A 23705-nucleotide genomic window follows, 5' to 3' on the forward strand; every position below is an offset into this window, starting at 1 on the left:
CTTCTCCCACTCTTTGGCTTGGTTGTGTCTTTTCTCTGGACACCCACTACAAGGTAAACCTAGTTTGGGGGCAACAATTCTGCTCCAGTTTTGCTCCACGAAGCCCCCCCAGATGTGACTGTTTCCACTCACTGCTCCAGCAACCTCTGGATTTGACTCTTGTCCTCATGATTCAAGGTGATGGCTAGAGTTCCAACCATCACATATGCATCCCAGGCAGTGAGATGGAGACAAAGATAAAGAAGAGGACAAAGGATCTACCAGCTTTCTTTTAATGAAAGGTCCCAGAAGGTGTCACATGACACTTCTACAAACATCCAATTAGCTGTAACTTAGTCACATGACTAGAGCCAGCTGCAAGAGGTGTCTGAGAAATGCAGCTTCTAGGCAGACTCATACCCAACCAAGAACCAAAGGCGGTATCACTGTAGAGACTACATATCTGGGGATGGCTTGCTGACTCCACCATTGACAGAGAGGATAGATGGAGGGGCAGAGCACTGCTGTGTACCAGGCTAGGTACTTTACATATCTTATCTTAGCCCAACCTGAGTAGAGGCTATTATTATCCCTGACTCAGAGAGGAGGCTTGGAGAGTTAAACAACTTGCCCAAGGACAATAGTGGCAGAGCTGCAATTCAAAACTATCTTTTCCCTATATACCAGGCTGGCTAGGAAAATCAGGGGAGGGTGGGACCTAGGAGTTGCTGAAAGGAAATCTTTCAACAAAGGAGGGCTTGGCCAACAGTGTCAGAGACTGACAGGCCAAGCAGGATATGGGCTGAAGTGTCCGCTTGGATGTGGCAACAAGGGCACTGCTGGTAACCTTGGCAAGGGCATCTAGAAAGGTGGTAGGGGCTGGAGGCCAATCGTAGAGGGGGGGATGCAGAGGGAATACGTGTAGACTGGTCTTTCCGGAATGGTGTTGGCAGTGAAGGGAGGGCCAAGTAGCAGGGAAACACGGGCAAGAAGGAGGTGGAAGAGGGGAGCAGACGCAGGAGTGGGAGAGAGAGGAGAGACAGCCTTCAGTGGAAGGTCTCCAGGCTGGGTGAGGTTTGGAAATCAAGAAGGAATCCTCTGCTCGCTCAGGAGGGAAGGAGACAGGAGGTGCAAAACCGGGTAGATTCAGAGAAGGAAGGGAGGGAAGAAGAGGGAAAGTTCCTGTTTTGTAAAATCTGAGACAGGGCTCTTGGCTAGGGAAGAGGGCAGAAGGCCAAGGGCCTGAGGGCAAGGGGTGGGACTAGCCTATACTGTCCAATATGGTAGCCAGTAGCCACATATGGCGATTTAAATTAACACAAATAAAATTAAAAATCCAGTTCCTTGGTTGCGTGAGCCACATTTTAAATACTTAATGGCCACATGTGAATACTACATTGGGCAGCACAGATAGAAAACGTTCTGTCACTAGTGTTGGACAATGCTGGTCTAGACAGAGCATGGTGATGGGGGTGCCCAGAGACCCCATGTGGCCGGAGGGTCATGCCCTCTGTGCATGACCTCACGTCATGCCCTCCGCCCAGGTGCCTGGAGACCCCTTCCATACTGTCTGCATTCAAGACCTACCTCTCCTCTTTGGGACTCCAGCACAACTCTCTGCTAGGACAGCCAGCCCCTTCTTCAGCCCAGCTTTCATGAGGCCACGCCTGGGGTCTCTGCTTGTCCCAGTGCTAGGCCTTTATAAACCGGGAGAGGGGTGTGTGGAAGATTGGGAAGAGCGCCAATGTTTGGGGCTGTGCCAGGACAGTGGCCCATGGATAAAGGTGAACCGATCCCCAGCACTGCCTCTGTGGGGCTCAGGACTTAAGGGTCAGCTCACCACCTCCACGGAGAGATCCAGAAGGACCTCAATGATCACTCAGCTCGGCCCTGAGTTTCACAGCTGGGAACGCTGAGTTTTAGAGAAGGCAGGAAAGAAAAGGCAGAAGGCAGAGGTTTGAACTCATTTACCATTCCTTTTATTATCCTCCACCCCTTGATTTCTCAGACCTTGTGTTAACAGAGCTGGGCAGGCCTCGGGAGCCGCGGCTGGGTCACAGGCAGAGAGCCCAGGATTTGGCTGAGGCTCCCACCCTGACCAGAGGTAGCTGAGTAAGGATCCATCACTAAGAAGGGCCTTCCTGGCCTCACACACTTCAGGATAACACATCCCCCTGGAGGCGACGAGGCGTGGACCATGAGTCTGTGCCTGGGGGTGTAGGTGTGTTCAGATGGTTGTGTTTGCAGGGCCCAAGCTGTTCAAACACACAGTGTGGATGGGAGGAGGGTGTGCATGTGGGTAAGTGCATGTGTGTGTGTGTGCATGAGACACTGTGTGGCTTGTGAGCACACTACACACCTGCTAAAGGCCTGTCAGGTGATCACCTGCCAGGTGATGCTGGCTGCAATGAAGTCTGATACCCCATCAGGAGCAGTTCTAAAACTTAGGTCCTGAAGGGTTATGCTATCCTCGGAGACCATGTGACCAGCCCGGGCAATTCTGGTTCAGGAGATCTGGGGTGTGCCCAGGTGCCGGCACTGTTTTTGGATTTCTTTGTTTGTTTTTGGCCTCATGGCTTGTGGGATCCTAGCTCCCTAACCAGGGGATCATGCCCTGGCCATTGGAGGTGAAAATCCTAACCACGGGACCACCAGGGAATTCCCAAGTGCCAGCACTGTTGACAAGCATCCCAGGGAGATCTAGGGCCAGTAGGAAACAGGGTTTAAGGTTAGCCATCCAACAGAACTCTCTGCGATGCTGCAAACATTTCTTGTGGTTCAGTAGGGCAACTTCTAGCCACATGTGTATTTACCAGTTGTAATGTGGCTAGTTGGAGGAACTGAAGTTTTAATTTTATTCAATCTTAATTAATTTAAATTTAAATAATCACCCGCAGCTAGTGGCTGCCACTGGGGAGAGCAGAGGTCTGGAGACCCAAGGGAGCAGGGCGGATGGATGAAGGCCCAGAGGGACAGGCACAAAGCTTGGGGCCAGGAGTGGCTGAGGCTGGGGAAGGCTCCCTTGGGAGGGTTGCAGAGTTGGAGCTGGAGCCCAGAATTGTGAGCTTCCAGCAACTTGGTGTCTGCCTGGCTGAGAGGGTGGGAGAGCTCCTGGGGAGACCCTTCCGCCCTGGCAGGGGGACCCCTCTGCCCTGGCTGGGACCCCACCAGCTCCCCAGGGAGCAGGGCTCCCCTCCTGCTGCGTCCAGTAGGAGCCGAGGACGGAGGTCAGGATGTCTTCATGTTCTCCTGCAGAACCAGGGTGGAGCCGGTGGCCGCGGGGTCACGCTCTCCCTGTGTGAGAATCGGGGAGGGGGGTGGGTCAGCCCCCCGGAAGCAGCTGGTTCTCCGGCACAGACGTGCGGGCCTGAAGCCTCCGAAGGGCTGACTGGGGGAGTTCTCTTACCGGCCCTGGCCCCATGTCCTCCGCGTACTTGAACTTCTTCTGCTTGTAGTAGTGCCTCTTGGGCAGGATGTGAAGCAGAAGGAGGTCACAGAGAACCGTGGCCTGAGGGGGGCAGGTGAAGGGGAGAGCACAGGGGTCGGGGGACAGGGGCAGGACCCTGCACACCCCACCTCCACCCCTGCTGACCTCGGGGCCCAGGCTGAGTCCTGTCTGGACTCAGGTCCCCTCCCACCTCTGTCCTGCCCCAGCTCTGGGCCTCGGTTTCCTCAGACAGGCTGTGGGTCTAGAGAGGTGGGGTGGGCTCAGAAAGAGTGAACAATTTCGGTCAGGTTTTGGGGTGGGAGACTTGTTGCTGAGGTGTGGAAGGAGAGGGACTGACCCCAGCACAATGACCGCACGGCCTCAGCACTTACCACCCCGAAGATGCCGATCCCAGAGCCAATGGTGGTCATTGTGGGAATGATGTCAAACTTCCCAGCCTGGTGGCAGGGCCCAGGGGAAGGAAGGGTTAATGGTCAGAAAGGTCTGGTGGACAAGGCCTTCCTCAGAAGCCCTAAGACTAGGCCAGGGGCAGGGGGACTTCCCCACCCTCCAGTGTTTGCTGGCCCCACAGCCCACTACCCACAGTTCTGGCTCTGCACAGGGACGCAGTTGCTGGTCAGGAGCCCTGGGTTTTGACCTTGGCTATGCCACCCTGGACATGGGGAGGTAGAGGGGCAGTGTAGTCATAGATTGGAAAGCCCTGCCCGCAACGGCACCTCTGTTATCAGATATAGAAGTACTGAATGAGGCCCATCCAACTTCCCGTCGCCTATAACCATAGACACCCCAGAGATGCCAGCAGGAACCAAGAATGTGTCTCGGGCTGCCCTTCACACCAGACACTCACCTTGCCGTCCACCAGGATGTCAAAGCGAATCCCAAACACCTTGAAGAGGTGCCGGTAGTTGGTCCCATTCTCCACGAAGTGCCTGGCAAACCTTGGGGAAGGGGAGAGGTCACAGGAATGATGGAGAAATGTCTCGGGTCGAGAGTTCCCAGAGCATCATGGATGCAGGAGCCCTTAGAGGTCCATAAGGAAGTCCCATGCCCCCCAATATTATATAGAAGGGGAACTGTAGGCAGGAATCCAAGCCTCATTCCAGGAATGCTGTATTCAACCTTCACCCTAACTCCTGACGTTGGCAATTTCCCCAGCCAGTCCTGGCCAGGTGGGCCTCAAGGGAGTGGAGAGCCAGGGGTGGGGCTCAGGCCTCTAAGCTTGTGCTCCCTGCTTGGCCAATCCCAGGAGGATGGGAGTTTCCCAGGCTCCTCTGCTCCCCTCCTGGCTTGATCTCAAGGGATGATGGGAGTAGAAAAACCCGCAGGGCCCCAAGGAAGGATGCACTGGTGGGGGCCCGGCAGGCACCTGAAGTTGAAGCCTTGAGACAGCTTTTTCTCCTCGTACAGCCCATGGAACTCGTAGACGGGTTTGCAGTGCCGCACGTGCCAGTCCAGGTCACAGTGCCAGTCGATGGTGATGCCCACCACCCCACCCTGCCAGGGACACAGGAGCTCAAGATCCAGGGTATAGGATCAAGAACTCCTGCCTGATAACTGGTGCCAGCAGTCTCTTGAAGAGGGAACATTTTTGTTTAGCTGTTTGTTTCAGAAGAGACTCTGAGGAGCTGCTTGAGGGTTGAGGCCCTATGACCATCTCTGGCCCCAGTTCCTGCCCATCACACTCCAGTTTCTAGAATACACCAAATTCTTCCTACCGCAGGGCCTTTGCACATGCAGTTACCCCCTCCCCTACCCCACATTCCCAGAAGGCTGCCTCTTTCTCATCCTTTGGTCACTTCTCCTGAGAGGCCTCCCCTAACCACTACCCTCAGTCTCAAATATGCCCCTGTGATTCCTTCTAAAGCATTTTCTTCTAAAACATGTGCTTCTTTGTATCCATATATTTATTTTTGTTTGATTATTCACCCATGACCATAAACTCCACAAGGGTGGGACTGACTCATTTGCACTGATTCCTGAGTCCTAGCATGGGAAGCAAGGAAATCACTGTTGAATTAAAGAGTGAGTCTGTAGGGACGTTCCTGGTGGCTAAGACTCTCTGCTCCCTATGCAGGGGGCCCAGGTTCAATCCCTGATCGGGAAACTAGATCCCACAGGCCGAAAATGAGAGTTTTCATGCTGCAACTGAAGAACCTGAACGCCACAAGGAAGATCGGAGATCCCGTGTGACTCAATAAGACCTGGTGCAGTCAGGTGAATAATACATATTTTTAACAGTAAGCCTGTAAAGACATGGGCTGGGAAGAAAGGACCTGAGAAAGTGAGGCTCCTCTGGGCGACGCAAGAATCAGGAACAGGTGGGGGTGGGCTGAGCACCAGGAGAGCTGGGGGTCAGGTCAGAGCAGGGGAGCTAGGCAGGTAAGCCGGAGGCTAGATGCTTGTAGACAATGGTGATGGGTGAGAAGTTCCCAGTCGGAGTGGTAGGGAGATTTTTACGAAAGGGGAAAACTATAACCTTCAGCTTTCTGGTCCTGTGTGTTGCTACAGAGTAAACCCCCTCCAGGGGGTGGCAAACTGAGGCTTAAGGGCCAAATTTGTTTACCTATTGTCTGTGGTTGCCTTTGCCCTGGGTCGTTGGAATGGAGACCATGTGATCTGTGGCTCATGCTTATTCTCTGGCCCTTTAAAGAAAAACTTTGTTGACCCCCATACTAGATAAAGGTATAGTGAATGAGGGCTTGCCAGGTAGCTCAGTGGTAAAGAATCCGTCTGCCAAGCAGGAGACGTGCGTTCGATCCCTGGGTCAGGAAGGTTCCCCTGGAGAAGGAAACGGCAACCCACTCCAGTATTCTTGCCTGGGGAAACCCATGGACAGAAGAGCCTGGCGGGCTACAGTCCATGGGGTTGCAGGAGAGTTGGACAAGACTGAGCGACTAAACAACAGCAAATGGTGAGCGAGTTGTTTCGGTGGGTGATGTCACAGAAAGGGACTGATTTCCATCTCTGAGTCCCTCGGGAGCCTGATGAAAAGAATCACGGGGAAACATGTACCTTGGATGCCTCAGGCCAGGCAGCACTGAAGTGCCATCCTGCGTGTGACGTCAGGACAACCCTGCAAGACTTGTACTGTTATTTCTCCCACTTCACAGGAGTACAAGCTCAGAAACACTGAAGGTAGGGAGTTTGTCTGAGGTCATGTGGCTCGTTCAGGCCAGAGCCAGGATCTGAACCCAGTCAGGCTGGTCTGTGCTCTTTATAAGGTTCCCCTCCTCTCGGAACCCCACACGACTGCACAGCTGAGAATTCCTCCAGAATTCCCAGGAACCCCAGGCAGGCACAGGACTTCTCAAGGGCGTGGACCATGGGATTTAAGTTGCTTTTATCTAATATTTAAAAGGCAGGACTCCCCTGGTAGTCCAGTGGTTAAGAATCCACCTGCCAATGCAGGGGACATGGGTTTGATCCCCAGTCTGGGAAGATCCCACTTGCTGTGGGACAACTACGCCTGTGTGCTGCAGCTTCTGAAGCCTTTATGCCCTAGAGCCCGTACTCCCCAACAAGAGATGCCACCGCAGCGAGAAGCCTGCTCACTGCAACTTGAGTGTAGCCACCACTCGCCACAACCAGAGAGTAGCCTAAGTTTGCATGCAGCAATGAAGACTCAACGCATCCAAAAATTAACTAATGAATGAAAAAGAGAAACAGTGAGCCCTCAGAAGACATCCAGGTCATATCTTCCTATGGCCATTCATTCTGGACACCTCCTCAGTGCCAGGTCCATGCCAGGGCCTGGCGAAGACATAGGCCTGCATCTCAGGGGCCCCCACTATTAAGGGATAGGTCTGTATATATGGTCAGCCAGAACCAGGGACTTGGGGGGATGGGGTGGTTAACTGGGCCTGTTAACCCAGGTCAAAAAATAAAGCCTGATGATTTGGGGTCCAGGCCTCCCCACGCACCCGGCACCATACCTTCTCGGCCAAGGTGCTGAAATTCTGGCCTGACTCCTGAACCACATAGCCGAGCTTGAAGACGGGACACAGAGGGTGCAAGGTCTTGTGATAGAGGCAGGTCTTCATGTAGCGGGCGTCCACCTCCTCCACCAGGTTGCGCCTGCGTGGGCAAGAAGGCATTGGTGGCGGCAGCATGCCAGCTGGGAGGGTACTCATGGGAGGGTACCCACCCTGCCCAGGAGCTCGGGGCCCCCTCCCTCCCAGGCCCCAGAGACGCCCCTCCCACAGCCCTTGGAGCTGAAGGCAGCTCCCCCCGCCCCCACACACAGGGGCCCAGCCGAGCTTCTGCCTCCAGAAGGAAGTCAGCATGAGTGCAGGGTGACAGAGGTGACAGGTTGTGGCCTCCGAGGGCTGCCTGCATTTCTGCCTGCTTTTCCCACGAACCTGGTGACCTTGAAGCGTGGAAAGCTGATGCTGTTCTTGATGAAGAGAGTGAAGTTCTCGGCCTCTTGGAGAAGGGCAGGGCTGGAGGAGACCACACTCACTCACCACCCTCTCCCCAGGAATCTCTCGCGAGCCCACGGGAGATGGGCTGGGGGGTGGGACTGTGAGAGCCCATGGGATCTTCCTGTGTCGTTGGAGGGGTGAGCGGGCTGTAATGTGGACTCCCAGGCCCCTCGATCAGGGGCTGGGGCATCTTTGGCCTGGGCGGCACATATGGGGTGTGGGTGGGGTTGGAAGAAGTGGGGACAGACCCTTCCCAGAGCACAGATCCAGACACCCCTCTGTCTGGGCTGGGGACCCTGCTCCCTGCTCCCGGGAAGGACAGGGCGTTACCATGGGATGTTGTCGTCCACCTCCACAGGGCACCAGCCGAAGATCTCACAGGTCTGCATGGTGTCGTTGAAGGCCACACACTTGCCCGTGCGGATGCCTGCAGTGAGGGTGGAAGCCCTGGGTACCCACCCCAAGCTGGCGCTGCAGAGGAGACTCCCCAGGCCCTGCTTCTGGGAGCCCCCAGTGATGGGGCACCCAAGAGCAGAAGCCTGAGGACACACCTTCTGGGATGGGGGAGGCCAAGGTCGGGGTGGCAGGAGGAGAGGGGGCAGGAAGGACTTCCTGGTGGAGGAAGCCTGGAGCTACCGAGGGGAACGGCCTTACCTTGAGCCTTCCTTTCTGCCTTTCCCGGGGTGCAGCCGCTATTATTCATGCATGTGCCCCCTTCTGGGTTCTGGGGGAGAAGAGAGCTGCTGGCCACAAGCCCCCTGGGTTGGGTCCTGAGTAGATACACACACACCCTACCCCACCCCCACCCCCAGGGCCCTAGGGAGGGTGTGGGGCATGATCTGAGATCCCTTCAGGATGACCCTTGCTCACAGCTTCCTTTCCCCAGTCCCCCCACTGCCTAGACCCCTCTGGGCTTGTGCCCAGCTGCCCCAGGGCTGATGTCAGCCGGCAGGGATTGGGGGGGAAGGTGTTGGGGACTGGGCAGGCACTGAGGCTCAGCATCCTGCTTGCACACAGCTGGGAGGGAAGCCTCAGCTCTGCCAACAGTGGGCCATCACGCTGTGTGAATCTACGCCTGAAATTCCATCATTATGGCCCCGCGGGGAGCCTTAATCAGGATTTCCCTCCAATACTTAAGCGCACCTCCTCTTCCACATTACTTTTTCCTGAAGGTTCAAGAAACAGGGAATGGGCAACAGTCCTCACCTCTGCACAGTGACCTTGAGCCTGCCGGGGGGTGGCGATAAAATTGGTCATGACCACGAAGGAGCTGTCCCCCTGGAAGTGAGAGGCAGGGGGAGGGCAAGACAGGGTTCTGAGCTGGGAGAAGAGCCTGGAGAACGCCAGCACGGTCCCAGCCAGCCCCCAGAACCCACAGGACCCCCAGCAGCCTCTACATTCATGACATCAGAGTGGGGTGATGTTACGAGGCTGCATCTGTCCCTCGTTCACGGGGAAACTGAGGCCCAGAGGGAGAGACAGGAGCGAGGCTGGGTCCCTAACCCAGCTCTGAGCCTGCACACCCTGTGGGTGGGAGGTGCCTCCCCACAGTCAGCTCACCTGTGCTGGGAAGACGTAGTCGGCCACATCCCAGACCTGGGGGCCCAGGCTTGGGAGCTGTGTCACAGCCAGACCTTTGAGTTTAACAGACACACTGCTGATGAGGCCGCTTGAGGTCTGGTAGCCCTTCTCGTAGACAAACACCCACCTGGAGGGGGATGAGGAGGGCAGAGGGGCCAGAGCTGGGCAGAGCCACTCGGGGATGGCACGAGGCTGTGGGCCACTGCCTCTTCCTCCCTCCCCTGGGAAGGGGAAGTCCTTTCCCTTCCCGTCCCCAAGTGAATCTCTGGGGCCACTCTACTCCTAAAGCTTCGTGTGGGGCTGGAGGCGGGAAATCTTCACCTGCCTCCCCATGTGGGAGCTCCATCCTTCTTTTCACTAGGAAAATACTAATTCCCAGGGAGAAGAGCCCCTGCAGGTCTCTTTTGGCTTCTTTTCCAAGAGTAGGGTTTGGTGGAGGCCAAGCATCTTGGGGACTTACATGGTAAAGAGTCTGCCTGCAATGCACAGACCTGGGTTTGATCCCTGGGTCAGGAAGATTCCCTGGAAAAGGGAATACCCACTCCTGTATTCTTGCCTGGAGGATCCCCTTGGACAGAGGTGCCTGGCAGGCCATAGTCCATGGGGTCGCAAAGAGTCGGACACAATTGAGCAACTAACACTTTCACTTTTCAAGCTTCTTGGACCCCGGTCTTCATCCCTATCTCCTTCCTTCCTGAGTCCCTCCCACTGAGAAACAGCAGAGCATGGTGATGCCTGAAAGCCTGACCTTTGGTGTCCAAGTCCCGGCTTGCATCTCAGGCTGTATGATTTGGGGAAGCTATTCAGTTCCTCTCTGTTTCAGTTTCCTTGTAAAATGTAAACAACAAGAGTAGCAACAGTACTTGTGCTGTGAGTCAATGCCTGGAAAAGCACTTAGAATGGAAACTGAGGTGGGGTAAGCGCCATACAGACAGACGTCAGCTACTATTATCTCAGCTCTGCTGGGAGCTTCTGGGGAGGGGGACTGACTGGAAGGGAAGCCAGAGGGGGCTTTTGAGGGACTTATAGCATCAGGCCCCAGATGAGGCCCTGGTGGGAGTGGCTCAGTCTGGAGGCCTCCCAGCTTTCCTGGGAAATTCTGGCCTTCTCCTCCCAGCATCGAGAACCCCTGCTCTTGGGACTTCCCTGGTGGTCGAGTGGCTAAGACTCCATGCTCCCAATGCTAGGTGCCTGGGTTCCATCCCTAGTCAGGGAACTAGATCCCACAAGCCACAACTAAGAGTTCTCATGACACAACTAAAGATCCTGCATGCTGCAACGAACACCCAACTCAGCCACATAAATAAATATTTTCAAAAAAAGAACCCCTGTTCCTCTAGGTTCTTTACTTTTAATCTGGGAGGTTTTGTGGGGCCAACCTCCCTTCTAGCTCCATGGTGGGGGCACATGACCACGGCTTGCTAAGCAATGTTCCACCGCCCTTGCAACGACAATGGGTCTAAGCATGGGCACAGAATCCTGAGGAGTTTCAGCAGTGAGGCCAGAATTTTTCTGGGAATTACTGGGAAAGAGACAATGTTTCGGCTGAGTGGCTAAGCCAGGTGGTTACCAGACCAAAACTATGGTGAGTCATCTTTGTTATCTCACGGAGAGAGCCAGCCTGAAAATGAAACCAACTTAAGGGAAAAGCCAGGCCAGGAGATGGAGAGGACTGGACTGCTGACAATGCTGCTTGAGCACCTGGATCCTGCCATACCTGAAGCATGTTGAAAAATCTACTTCTGGATTTTCCAGTTACATGAGCTCATAAATTCTTTTCCTTTATTTAAGCCAGTTTGGGTTTGGTTTCCGCTGCTTACAAATGAGAGTTCTGGAGAATACTCCTCTCCAGGGTGTGGTCCCCTTCCTTCAGGAAAGAATCTTGGCGATTCCCTGTCAGAGTGTGTGTGTGTGTGTGTGTGTGTGTGTGTGTGTGTGTGTCCATGGAACCCATCAGAGAGCGTAGTTGTGTATCTCCAGGGCAAATCTGTGAGCACAACTGTGGCTGCGACTGAGTGTCGGGAGGTGTGTTTCTGCCTCTATCACTGCTCACACTAGCTTTAACCCACCTGTCCAATGCAGAGCTCAAAGTCCCTCTTCTGTCCCCCAGAACTCAGGCCCCAAGACAGAATTCTCCTGGCCTCTTATTCTCAGAGCCACTGCTGGCTCTCTGGGGGTGTGTCCCTGCTCCAGGCCCCAGGAAGGCAGCCCACCATGTCCTCCTCTCCCCTCCTAGAGTCCACTCCTCTCCTCTAAGACCCTTCCCTGCCACCCCCATCCCCCACCCCAGCCTGGTGCTGGCCCCCAGACCCCTCCTCCCAAGCTGAAGCATGGTCACTGCTGCCCCCTGCAGGTCTCAGATGGCAACAGGTGAGGCCCAACGGAGGCTCCTAAAGCTCAGCATCCCGAGCCTGCCTCCCTGTCTCCAGCCCCACCAGGGAAGGTAGGCTATCTGAAGTCACTGTTGTCAGGGAAGATGGGGAGCTGCCCTGTATTCTGAACCCGCTGCAGGAGAGGTCACTGGCCTGCCTCTTGGCAGCTCCCATCCCTGACATCCTAGCAGCATTTCTCTCTTTGCCCATACCCATCTCCTCATGTAGAGATGGAAAAAGAGAGGCCTAAGGGAGTGTAAAATTACTCCTGAATGTTCATTGGAAGGACTGATGCTGAAGCTGAAACGCCAATACTTTGGCCACCTGATGCAAAGAATTGACTCATTGGAAAAGACCCTGATGCTGGGAAAGTTTGAAGGCAGGAGAAGAAGGGAACGACAGAGGATGAGACGGTTGGATGGCATCACCGACTTGATGGACATGAGTTTGAGCAAGCTCTGGGAGTTGGTGATGGACAGGGAGGCATGACATGCTGCAGTCCGTGGGGTTGCAAAGAGTAGGACACAATTGAGCAACTGAACTGAACTGAAGGGAGTGTCCCTTCTGTGTCTGAGACAGACCCCAGGCTCAAAGCCCCCAGCCCAGAATAGCCTGGAATCAACATGTCTACCGGGAGCCACACAGAGGCTGTGCCCTGGAGCCAATGTCACCATTCCCGCTGTGTCTGCCCCCAGGGGCTGTCAGTCCCGGGAGGCGCAAATCTGGCCTCGGTGACCTTAGTTCTGATAATAACAGGCCCGCTCCTCCAAAGCCAGCTCACCTTGACTGGGTATCGTAGTCACCAGCCCAGGAAGGCCACCGAGGGGGCCTGATGCCAAAGACACTAGCATCTTCAGAAGCCCCTCCTCTTGCAGAAATTCTCTTTCCCATTCTTTCCTCCTCACCCTCCGCAACACCCTGACCTGGTCTCTCTTCTCCAACAGCCCCTTGTGGGAGAGGTCACATGGTGGAGAGGCTGAGTGCAGCCTCTGGAGCCGCAGAGGTCAAGGTTCAAGTACCAGGAGTGCCACTCACCAGCTGTGTGGCTTCAGGCTAAAGACTAAACCTCTTGAGCCCTGGATTTCTCAGTTAAAAAGGAAGTGAAGGCACTTGCTTCAAAGATGCTGCTCACTCAGCAAATGCAGCCCCTCATTGAGCCTGGGCCTCAAGAAGAGAAAGGGTCGAGGTGACTGGAGGATGTCCCTGTGAGTTCGCTTTAAGGAAATCAACACAGTGCTTGGCATGCAGTTAGCCCATAAAAAAAAAATCCTATTTATTTACGGTTTCTGGTGCTCCTTCACCAATTCCTCCTTAAATGTCAGTCTGCCCCCATCCCCTGGCTTCTATTCTCAGCCCAGGCGGAACCCTGTGTGCACCGCTGCAGGCACACTTTGTCCCTGATTTTCTATCTCCGCTTCTGCGCTCTCCTCCGGGATTCAATCCCACACATTCATTTAGTCATTCAACAAGTATCTATTTATCAGGCCCCTATTATGTGCCAAGGACCGCTCTCAGCATGAAAAATACAGAAAAGAACCAAATAAACCCAAATTCTGCTCTCGAAGAGCTTATCCAAATGTTGAAGCTCCAACTGTGAATGTCTGGTGACACGCATTCCTTCCCCTTGCCCCGGGCCCACCCCGCCTCCAAACATCTCACAGTTACCTCCAACTTAACTTGACCCTTTGGAAAACAGTCTGGAAGGTCCTCGAAAAGTTAAGCGTGGAGGAACTTCCCTGGTAGACCAGTGGTTACGAATCTGCCTGGCAATGCAGGGGACACAGGTTCAATCCCCGGTCTGGGACTAAGATCTCACATGCCGCAGAGCAGCTAAGCCTGTGTGCTGCAATAGCTGAGTCCAGGCACCACAACCAGAGAGTCTACAGTGAAGATCTCACGTGTGGCAGCTAAGACCTGAGGCAGCCCCATAAATAAATAGATAAATATTAAAAAAAGAAGTTAAACATGAAATTACCATTGACTCAGCAACTCCACACCTAGTGAGAGAGTCAATTCCTAGGCAGGTTGACAAGAAGTCCAGGGTCCCTGAGAAGGAGAGCTCTGGGGTTCTTGAGGAGGAGATAGGGACCTGGAATTCTCAAGGAAGAAGAAAGGACAAACATCTTTTTTTTCTCTACATTCCTTAGTTTTAGTCACATAAATCATTTTTTTTTCTTTAAGCCTGGAACTGATGATTACACAACAAACAACTCAGTTTAAACTCTGTACTAAAGATTGTATAACAACAATGTATCCTGCTTGAGGACAGTTTCTCCTTCCTGAAAACCTTCTGGCTAATCCTCTTATCTTAAAATGTAAAATATGGGAGTGGGTCTAGTAAGATCTTTACAACCTTAAGACATTCTTGTGATTTATTGTAATAACTAATTTAAAAAGTATATAACTCCCTTGCTTAGAATAGCGAGGGGGACACTCTCCGTCCCCCTTCTGATGCCTATGTCAGAAGCTCTTTCTGTCCATTTTCATACTTTAATAAAACTCTGCTACACAAAAACTCTTGAGTGAGTAAGCTTGGTCCCTGGTCCCAAAGCTAAATCTTCTTTGGAGATCAAGAATCTGACACCTTTCACCATAAGCTATTACCAGGAACTGAATACCCAATAAAATTGAAAACATATCCTCACAGAAACTCATACACAAATGTTCACAACATTATTCACAAGCAGAAAGTGGAAACAACTCAGATGTCCAGTAAAGTGTGAATTTCCATACAATGGCATATTATCCAGCCCTGAAAAGGACTGAAGAACTGAAACGTGTTATAACTAACATGGATGAACCTTGAAAACATGATGCTAAGTAAAAGAAACCAGACACAAAAAGGCCACATGTTGTATGATTTTATCTACATGAAATATCCAGAATAGGCAAAGTAAGAGGTAAGGAGCCATGAGGAATGATTGCTAACGGTGTGAAGTTCATTTTCAGTTTAGTTCAGTTGCTCAGTCGTGTCCGACTCTTTGCAACCCCATGAACCGCAGCACGCTAGGCCTCCCTGTCCATCACCAACTCCCGGAGTCCACCCAAACCCATGTCCATCGAGTTGGTGCTGCCATCCAACCATCTCATCCTCTGTCGTCCCCTTCTCCTCCTGCCCTCAATCTTTCCCAGCATCAGAGTCTTTTCCAATGAGTCAATTCTTCGCATCAGGTGGCCAAAGTATTGGAGTTTTCAGCTTCAACATCAGTCCTTCCAATGAAGTTCATTTGGGGGTAGTGCAAATATTCTGGAATTAGATAGTGGTGATGGTGGCTCAGTGGTAAAGAATCTGCCTGCCAATTTAGGAGACGCAGGAGACATGGATTCAATCCCTGAGTTGGGAAGATCCTCTGGACGAGGGCATGGCAACACACTCCAGTATTCTTGCCTGGAAAATTCCATGGACAGAGGAGCCTGGCGGGCTATAGGCCATGGAGTCGCAAAGAGTTGGACACGATTGAGCACAATGGTTACACAACTTTGAGATTATACTGAAAACCACCAACTTGCATATTTTGAAAGGATGAATGTTATGACATGGGAAATCCATCTCAAAACAAAAGTTCAGTTGGGCCAAACTGAACGCCTCAACTCCCCACAGAACTTGCTTCTCTGGTGCCTTCATCCTGCAGGAAAGAACCGTACCTACCCCAGCCTCCAGGCTCACAGCCTGGACATGGTGATGCTCATGCCCCCTCCTCTGCCTCATGTTCATATTCTTTGCATCCCTCCATCCCTCTGTCTCCCCTTGGCTTTCACCAAAAGACCCAGAGAACTTTTTGTAGGGGGAGGGGCTGAGACACAAGAGGAGCTGGATCAGACTCCAGGGCAGCTCTGACATGGGACAGGGAGGACAGGTCATGCGGTTGGTGATACAGGGTGTAACCTTGGGCCACGTACTATCAAGCAGGCAGAGCATCCTTGGGGAGGGCCCAGACCAGACTCCAAGCCCAGGAAGGATTGTGTTCAGAGCTGCAGCCCACACTGGGGGCTCAGGAGTTAATCAACATGCAGACAAGTCAAGCTGATGATTTATGTCTTTAAATGTTTTGAACGAGTTGCCAGCCTCTAAAAATGAAGAGATGTTCCTTTCACCCATAAATTCCAGTTTCTTACTGCTCTTGAGAAGCCAGGAACTCTGGCCATGCCGGTCATGTTGCTCAGAGCTGCAGTGGTGGGCAGAAGAGGCTGCAGAGGCCCCAGCGCGGGGCCCGCAGGATGATGACCTGTCTTCCTTGCTCACTGCTTCTTCCTTGGCCTCACCTTCTCCTGTCATCACTGCTGCTTCTTCTCAGATGTCCTGCCTCTGACTGCCCCACTCTACACCAGCACCTGCTTGTCCCGGGCTGTTAGACACCCTCCCATGGCCCCCCACCACATACAGAAAAAGCCCATGCTCCTCAGTTCAGCATTGAGAGGTCTGAGCCAGTGGCCCTGCTTGTTCCTCCCTCCCCTCTCCCTTGGCTCCATTCATGCTCCCCCAGCCTAGTCCTAGTGACGCTTTTGCTGTTCCCTCCCTGCCCCAGGACCTTTGATCACACTCTGCTTTCCTGCAGAAGTGCCTAGACTGAGGTGGGTACTCAACCAGGCTCCACCAATCAGGATACTCCCTTTCCTTGGCCACAATGATTGGTTCTGAGATGAGCACTTGACCCAACCCCAGTCAATAAGAGTTGGACCTGGGACTTTACTGGAACTCTGGAGGAGGAGATCAGAGTTGTGCCCCAGGGCTGCTGGTAGCCTTTTTTCCACTCTGCGGACAGGTCTTGAGAATGAGGCCGCCATGGAGGAAAGGAGAGCCGAGAAGAGGAGAGCCTGGTTTGCTTTCTTGGAGAACCCAATGAGACCAACCTGAATTCCTCAATGTCCCATAGAATGTGCTGCTTCTGCACCCTCATCGTGGAGGATCCAACCAGGCCTGAAGCCTGCACTGATTTTTCAGTTACACAAACCAATCAATACCCCCAACTCTTCATTTTGATTGGGTTTCTGTCAATAGGAACCAAGAAGTTCCAGCTAATCCATCCCCAGCTTCTCTCTCTCCCCTTGTCCACCCTGTACCCCACCTCTATCCCAGGGAACTTGACACAGCCCTAGATACAGAGAAGATGCTGTAGAAGTGTCCTCAGATACCTCTCTCCCAGCAATAATTCGTATCTCTCCTTATCTCTGATAGGTGCACTCCAGGATCAGAGGCATGTGGCTTCAAGTGCTCCATATAGGGGCACACAGAAGGCCCATGGGAAAGCCAAGAGCAAGATTGCCTGGACTACAGCCTCCTGGCCTTTGCTTAAGCCTGGTTCTATCACTGTGTCTCCTCCTCCAGGAAGCCTTCCCAGACTTTCCTTCCCACGTGGCATTCACAAATCCCCTTGAGATCCACCTGTGTGTGCAGCTGGACCTCTCTCCTCCCCTGACCAGAGCACGCCAGACAGGGACATGTCCCAGCATACCCCATGTATGGACCTGCGAGGTCATGAATGACAGCCCACTGCCTGCACACCTCCAGTATGGAGAGCTCATCACCTCCCAGGAGACAGCTCTAACTGTAAATTAACTGCCTGAATTTTTAAAAATTATTCCTGTATTTATTTATTTTTGTCTGCACTAGGTCTTTGTTGCTGTGTGCAGGCTTTCTCTAGTTGCAGTGAGCGGGAGCTACTCTCTAGCTGCGGTGCTGGGCTTCTCATCGCTGTGGCTTCTCTTGTTGTGAAGCACAGCCTCTAAGGCGCACAGACTTCAGTAGTTGCAGCTCACAGGCTCTAGAGTGCAGGCTCAGTAATTGCGGCACATGAGCTTAGTTGCCCCGAGGCATCTTCCCAGACTAGGGACTGAACCTGTTTCCCCTCACTGGCGGGTGAATTCTTAACCACTGGACCACCAGAGAAGTCCTAACCTTCTTACCATGCTCAATCGCCCAATCGTCTGACTCTTTGCAGCCCACCAGGCTCCTCTGTCCATGGAATTCTCCAGGCAAGGATACTGGAGTGGGTTGTCATTTTCTCCTCCAGGGGATCTTCCCAACGCAGGGATTGAACCCGGGTCTCCTGCATTACAATAGGTTCTTTACTGTCTGAACCACCAGGGGAGGTTGGAAGGTGGGAGTAATTAAAGAAAGGCCATCCCTCCTCAGGAAAGAGCAAATTATTGAGCCTTCAGGCAACGTCTTTAGAGGGTACCCCCAACCACTGCTCCGTGGAACAGTTGAGAAACCGGCACCTCAGATTGTGAGACCAAGTGCAGCCGGGGTTTGGTCAATGGCTGCGGGCGCCTGGCTGAGCGGTCAGTGCAGTGATGGGAAGTGGCCAGATGAGGGCGCCAGAGACAGCAGGAGTCGCAGCCCCAGCCGGAGTTTGAGGGTCAGGTTAGGGGGTGTTTCAAAGGGACCCTGCCTTCCTCTGCTTTGTGACTTGGGCAGGTCAGTGCCCTTCTCTGAGCATGCTTCCTTTCCAGGATATCAAGGCTGACTTTGGAGCCACACGGCTGGATTCAGATCCTGATCCTGCCTCTTTGTAGCTGTGAGGACCTGGCTAAGTCAGTGTGAGTCCTAGCAACCCTAAGGAGTCCGCGTCCATTTGGAAGCTGAGTGTACCGACTGGGGAGGGAGGTCCCCGTCCCTGGGTGGCGCCCTGGGGCATGCGCGGCAGCCGGGGGTGGGTTGCAGGACTGTCTCCTTTCCCTCTGACAGTCTGTGACCAGCACATGCCACTGCTCGCAGTGCTGACCCGGAAGCAGAAACGGAACCACGGGGGCCGCAGTGAGGACAACATTCTCCCGGCCTCTTGGGGCGAGGGGTCGACTGGGCCAGGCTGGGCAACCCCTCCCTTCCCTGGGGGGTCAGGAGTGTGGCTAATGGTGGACACCCATCGGTCGCCCATTAGAAGGGTTCTCCCTCGTGAGGCAGGAGAGGAGGAGGCCGGGGATCAGGAGGCCCCGGTTCAAACTGGGACTGGCTGCTGACTTGCTGAGTGACCTGGAAACCCCACTGCTCCCCTCTGGGTCCGTTTCCCTCACAAGCTCAGTGACACTGCAGATATCAAATTGGTTTGTGGACAGAAGGCCGAGGCCGAAAGCTCTTGGGGGGGTGGTCTGTGGCCGTGCTCCACCTGCCCGGTTCTGAGATCTGGGGGGCCGGATGGAGCCAAGGGAGGCTGCTTCGCATGATAAAGGCCTTGGGAGAACCAGGACTATGTGGTCGCCATTTGGCCTCCTGGTCGGCCCGCCCTGGTTTGGTCTCAAGGCAAAAATGTGGATGTGGAGACCAGAGGGGCAGGGTTACTGGTGCCCCAGACCCCCCAGCAGGGGCTGAACCCCCTTCAGTGGCCCTGGGGCCTCCGGGAGCCCTCTGTGGGGTGACTGTAAGTGCACCTGCTCCCCCCACCACACACACACCAGGGCACTCAGTCCCAGAGACACACCCAGCAGCCACACCTGATGAGCAGGTGCCCAGACACGTGGAGGCACATACACCACGCAGAGCTCTGGGTATGACACACACGCGCCACACCCCACACGTGTGATCACACCGGCACCTGCTGAGGCAGCAGGAAGGTGGCCTTCGCGTGGTCCCTGGAATAGCTGCCCATAGGTGAGTCCCAGCTACTTCTGCCCCTGCAGCCCTGGGAGGGTGGGGTAGGCCCCGTGATGCCCAGAAAGGGGCTGTCATCCCCGGGGCCAGAGCTGACCTCCGACCTTCGGGGGACATGGCGCCTTTAAGGCACCAGGTGTTCTGAACCTGCAGGTGTCTCTGCTCAGAGTCTCAAGCAGCCCAGGACGCCTCTAGTTCAGGCAGGCAGATGGGAGCAGGGTCTATCCCACCCTGGCTTGTAAGGCGTGGCACTGCCTCCATCCCTCAGCAGCGCATTGGGAGGTCAGAGGTGGAAGGGCTCTGTGGGGCTGGCTGGGGCCTCCAGCACCTCCCACCACCCGAGGGAACCGTTAGCCGTGAGTCAGTTCCTCAGGGCCCAAGGGCTTAACCTCTTGTCCCCATATGATTGGGGGCAGGGCTGCCCCTCGCCCCGGCGTCCCCATCTCGGCAGCGAGTTAGCAGGTTCCCGTTCCTTCTGAAAGGCACCGCAATGGTTTGTCAGGAGGGATGACAGCCATGGAGAGAAAGAGGGGCTCTCTGGGGGTCATGGGAGGCATCGCAGGGCCTGGAGGCTGGGGCTGGGGGCTGGTGGCAGGGGGTGGTGGGGAGGGGGGTCCACACTCACCCAACGACATAGACCAGGACCACGAGCTGGATCAGGCGGAAGACGATGCCCACCTTCTTGTTGCGCACGAGTACCATCCGGGGGGTGTCATACTCGAAGAAGAAGGCAGCCAGCTCATCCTGGAGCCGCTGCGCCATGGTGGCCGGGCTGGGGGCTCACCCCAGGGGTGAGCTAGGCGTCAACACTCACAGCGTCTACAGTGGTGAAGCTTCTAGGGGTTCCCCAGCCCCTCACAAAGAGCAGGGTGGGGCAGGTGCGCCCAGAGGTCAGGAGTCAGAGGTCGGTTGGCAGCACTTGAGTTGGGTGGGAGCGTCCTTGGGTGGTCAGAGCTGCTCTTGGCCCCTGGCAGGCGATGGACTGTGGGCCAGCCGTGCCTGTGGACAAATAAATTCCCAAAGATAGATGGGGGCGGGGCTGGAGGGGGGCCACCCAGGCCCAGCCCCATTGCCCCTCCTGACTCCGCCTGGGCGGCCCTGCTGGGCCTCCGGAAACAGGAGTTGTTGGCAGGAAACCACGGGCCACCCGTCACAAGAAAAAGATAAAGCCGTCAGCCCCCCACAAACCTGGTAGAAGAGAGCTGGGGGCTCAGGCCAGGGCTTGGGTGGAGTGGCCTCTGGCTGAAGCCCTCCCCACACCAGGAACTCATCCTGTATCCAAACATCTTCCCTGCCCTCCCTCGGCCCCCAGGTGGAGCGCGCAGGCCCTGGGGCTCTGCAGCCAGGAGGGCAGAGAGGAAAGAAGGCTGCTTCCCGTCGGGCTCCCTGACACTTGCTGAGCCCAAGGCAGGACCCCCACCCTGACCTCCCAGACCCCCTTCCATCCATCCATCTCTCTGGATCTGAGCCTGGCCTGTGCCCAGTCAACTTCAGTGCTGGGCTGGCATCTCCGACCCCCCACTGATCCTGTCCTGGATTCACCTCCACAACCCTGAAACCAGCATTTCTGGGTACCTGGGCGCAGGTACCCAGACAGGATAAGGGCCACATCTATCACACGTCATGGTCGGGCTCCCTGAGCCCAGCTTGGAAAGCCTGACGTGAGATGGTCTCGGTGCCCACTCCCAGCTCCGCTGCCTGCTGAGGGGCCTGGTGCCTTGCCTCACCTCCCTTCCTCCTCTGTGAAACAGGGCGAGAGTGAGCTTTCTTCCTAAGTCGACGTCCCGGGGGTGGGTCCTGAAAACACTGAGGACAGAGAAACAGGCGGCTCTTGAGCTTGGGGTACAGCTCCTCTGCGGCCCCTGCGCTCGCCCCCAGCCCAGGCTCTGAACGCAGGGGTCCCCGGGGGCTGGGCTGGATGGGGACAAGTCCTGTGCAAGCTCTCAGAACACCAGAGCTGGAAGCTTCTCCCCCAGCTCCCCCTCATTCTGCAGGTGAGGAAACCGGAGCTCAGAGAGGAGAAATGAATTGCCCAAGCTCACCCTGCAAGATACAGGAAGCCGCCGCAAGAAGCAGGAAGGACTCCCTGGCCCTCCCTCAGCCCAGGCAGGGGTTCCCTCAGCCCCGCCCCCAGCCCTGTCCAAGCTGCCCCACCCTGAAGTCTGATAGGAGTCTTCTTCCTGGCGGGGCTGTAACTGGGAAATCACTCTGGGCCCGGAGCCAGGCCCCAGGGCTGGGAATCCCAGCCTCTTGTCTGGGTAGAGCGGCCTTCTGGACAGCAAGGGGCCCCCCAACTGAGGGCAGGCCTGCAGCCCCTTCCAGCCCACCCAGGCCAATCCCCCCATCAAACAGACCACCCTCATCTTGCACAGAGTGCCCGCCAGTCTCAAGCTCAGTGATGCTACCTTCAAGAGGGCCTGGTGAGTACCACTTCCTGGGCTTTTCTAGGAAAATCCAGAGATGCTGGGGGACAGAGCTGTGGTAGCCACATCCCTTTGGCCTGGTCTCGACCCCTAGACAAAAGGATCTGTCCTCTTCCCACCTGACCTCATGGTCCTTGGACTAGCAGGCCCTGGACGTGAATTGTTTGCAACTGGAGGTGGGGTGGTGGATGCTGACACCGAGTCTGAACCATCTCAGGAGGGTTGCTGGGACTGGATGAGGGGGCATGGTGGGGGAAAGGAAGGGAGCAGAGAGGGAGATGAGAAAGGAAGGAGGAAAGGATGGGGGATGGAGGAAGGGAGGGAGGAAGGGAAGGAAGTCAGGCAGACCTTCTCCAACCTGTGTTTGTGCCTTTCACACCATCACCATGTTCTCCCCTTCCTCCTCCATCTCTCTCTCCCTCAAGGAGCCAGGCTTGCTAATGGACAGATGGACCCATGGACAGACAGATTTGCCTGGAGCACACACATGAGCTCCTGTTACAGCCTCGGTTCTGACCCTGACCCTCAGAAAACAGGACGCCCTGGAGAACAGTCTCATTTGGGGATGTTATCATAACCCCCGAAGAAACAAAAAGAAACAAAAGAAGTTCTATTTCTTTCCCCAGATTCCTTTTCTTGTGGATAACTCTGCAGAGTAAGACAGGCAGCTGATAGAGTCAACGTCCCTCCACCGGTTCTAAAATGCATCTTTGCATTGAGGGCTGTGGTTTCCTACACTTGGCCCCAGCTTCAGCATCCCCAGGGACAGATATCTTTGTTTGTTCTAGACATCTTGGGGGGTGAGGGAAGGCTGGAATGCTGCGGGCTTTTCTTTATAGCAGCCCTGCTTGGAGAATCAGCATTTTACAGGTAAGGCCACGGAGGCTCTGGAAGTTGAGTGCCTGGCCCACCGTCACACAGCGACTAGCTCCCATGTCTGCCGGTGGCCAGGAAGGAGGTTCCCCAAAGTCTGAGATCTTGGCCCAGAGCCCACCCCAAGACTCCAGCCCTTGAGAGCCGCCAGACCTGCCTTATAAGCCCAAAGGCCGGATGGCCGGCTCGGGCACTGGGCCGGGCCTTGTAGGGAGACAAGGCATTGCTGCCAAGTGCTCGGCCCCAGGACAGCCTCCCCTGCCTGGCTAAATTTAGCGGCTCTGTGAACATGGAGAGGGCCTGTGTGCCTGTCCTGAAGGCCAGCCCAGGCCCTCAGGGGGGTCGCACAGGCTCCAAAGAGTCTTCTTGGCCATTCAGCGTCCCAAGGTTGCAGAGGCCACACTGCCGCCCGAAGAGGAGCTCAGCCCAAGCTCCCCAGACCATCTGGGCTAGTCTCAGGTGTCCCAGGGACTCACCTGGTGCCTCAGCCTCTCAGACACTGGCTGGAACACGGCCCTGGGCTGGTCTAACTGGACTGTCTGGGGGACATGTGGGGAGGGCGGGCATCCATGCGGAGGACACAGCAGGGGACCCCAGGCTGGCTTCTCCCCACCACCTGGACCTTACATGGCTTCTCCAGCCTCTTCTATCCCCAACTATGGGCCATGACCCGGCTGGAGCCCCTCTGCCTGTGTCCGAGGCATCACAGGCCCCTGGTTCTCCTCCATGCTTTGGGGTCATTTCCCCTTGGCCTTCAGCCTCTTTCTGCCCCTGGAATGTGGGGCAATTTGGGGCTGGCCTGGGCCCCTGCACTGCCCACTTTGCAGGCACACACCCAGAGGTCCACGTCAAGCTGATGCTGGAGATGCTACACCCACAGCAACCACGTACCCACTACTCACTCTGGCCCCCACCTCTTTTCTCTTTCTTCTAAATCAAACTGCATTAGGGTATAAATTTGTTGTTCTTGTTGTTCAGTAGCTCGATTGTGTCCAGCTCTTTGTGACCCATGGACTGCAG

General features: G+C 55.0%; 1 protein-coding gene and 1 long non-coding RNA gene across 2 annotated transcripts; one reads left to right on the plus strand and one right to left on the minus strand.

Moving 5' to 3' along the window:
• Window positions 1–263: 263 nt before the first annotated feature.
• On the minus strand, window positions 264–21342 carry P2RX1 (purinergic receptor P2X 1). Its single transcript, XM_043903430.1, has 13 exons — window positions 21117–21342; window positions 20015–20388; window positions 9409–9556; window positions 9055–9126; window positions 8503–8572; window positions 8179–8275; window positions 7786–7866; window positions 7360–7501; window positions 4794–4921; window positions 4275–4365; window positions 3799–3864; window positions 3386–3487; window positions 264–3273 (listed from the first exon to the last, which is right to left on the minus strand). The coding sequence occupies exons 2-13, from the start codon at window positions 20149–20151 to the stop codon at window positions 3208–3210; spliced, it is 1200 nt and encodes a 399-aa protein (XP_043759365.1). The 5' UTR covers window positions 20152–20388; window positions 21117–21342; the 3' UTR covers window positions 264–3207.
• LOC122694557 lies at window positions 18236–22768 on the plus strand. Its single transcript, XR_006341204.1, has 3 exons — window positions 18236–18341; window positions 21384–21809; window positions 22238–22768. It is a non-coding gene; the product is annotated as an uncharacterized LOC122694557 (long non-coding RNA).
• The last annotated feature ends 937 nt before the right edge of the window (window positions 22769–23705 follow it).

Source organism: Cervus elaphus, chromosome 5 (genome assembly GCF_910594005.1).
Source record: "Cervus elaphus chromosome 5, mCerEla1.1, whole genome shotgun sequence".
Classification (NCBI taxonomy): Eukaryota; Metazoa; Chordata; class Mammalia; order Artiodactyla; family Cervidae; genus Cervus; species Cervus elaphus.

What these genes read in the sequence shown, in the direction of transcription:
- P2RX1 (XM_043903430.1), bottom strand. Translation starts at nt 20,151, where the DNA reads ATGGCGCAGCGGCTCCAGGATGAGCTGGCTGCCTTCTTCTTCGAGTAT. An exon ending in TCTCAAGGCTTCAACTTCAG is followed by an intron (nt 4,366 to 4,793) that starts GTGCCTGCCGGG and finishes CCCTTCCCCAAG; the next exon opens with GTTTGCCAGGCACTTCGTGG. An exon ending in ACATCCTGGTGGACGGCAAG is followed by an intron (nt 3,865 to 4,274) that starts GTGAGTGTCTGG and finishes CCCTGCCACCAG; the next exon opens with GCTGGGAAGTTTGACATCAT.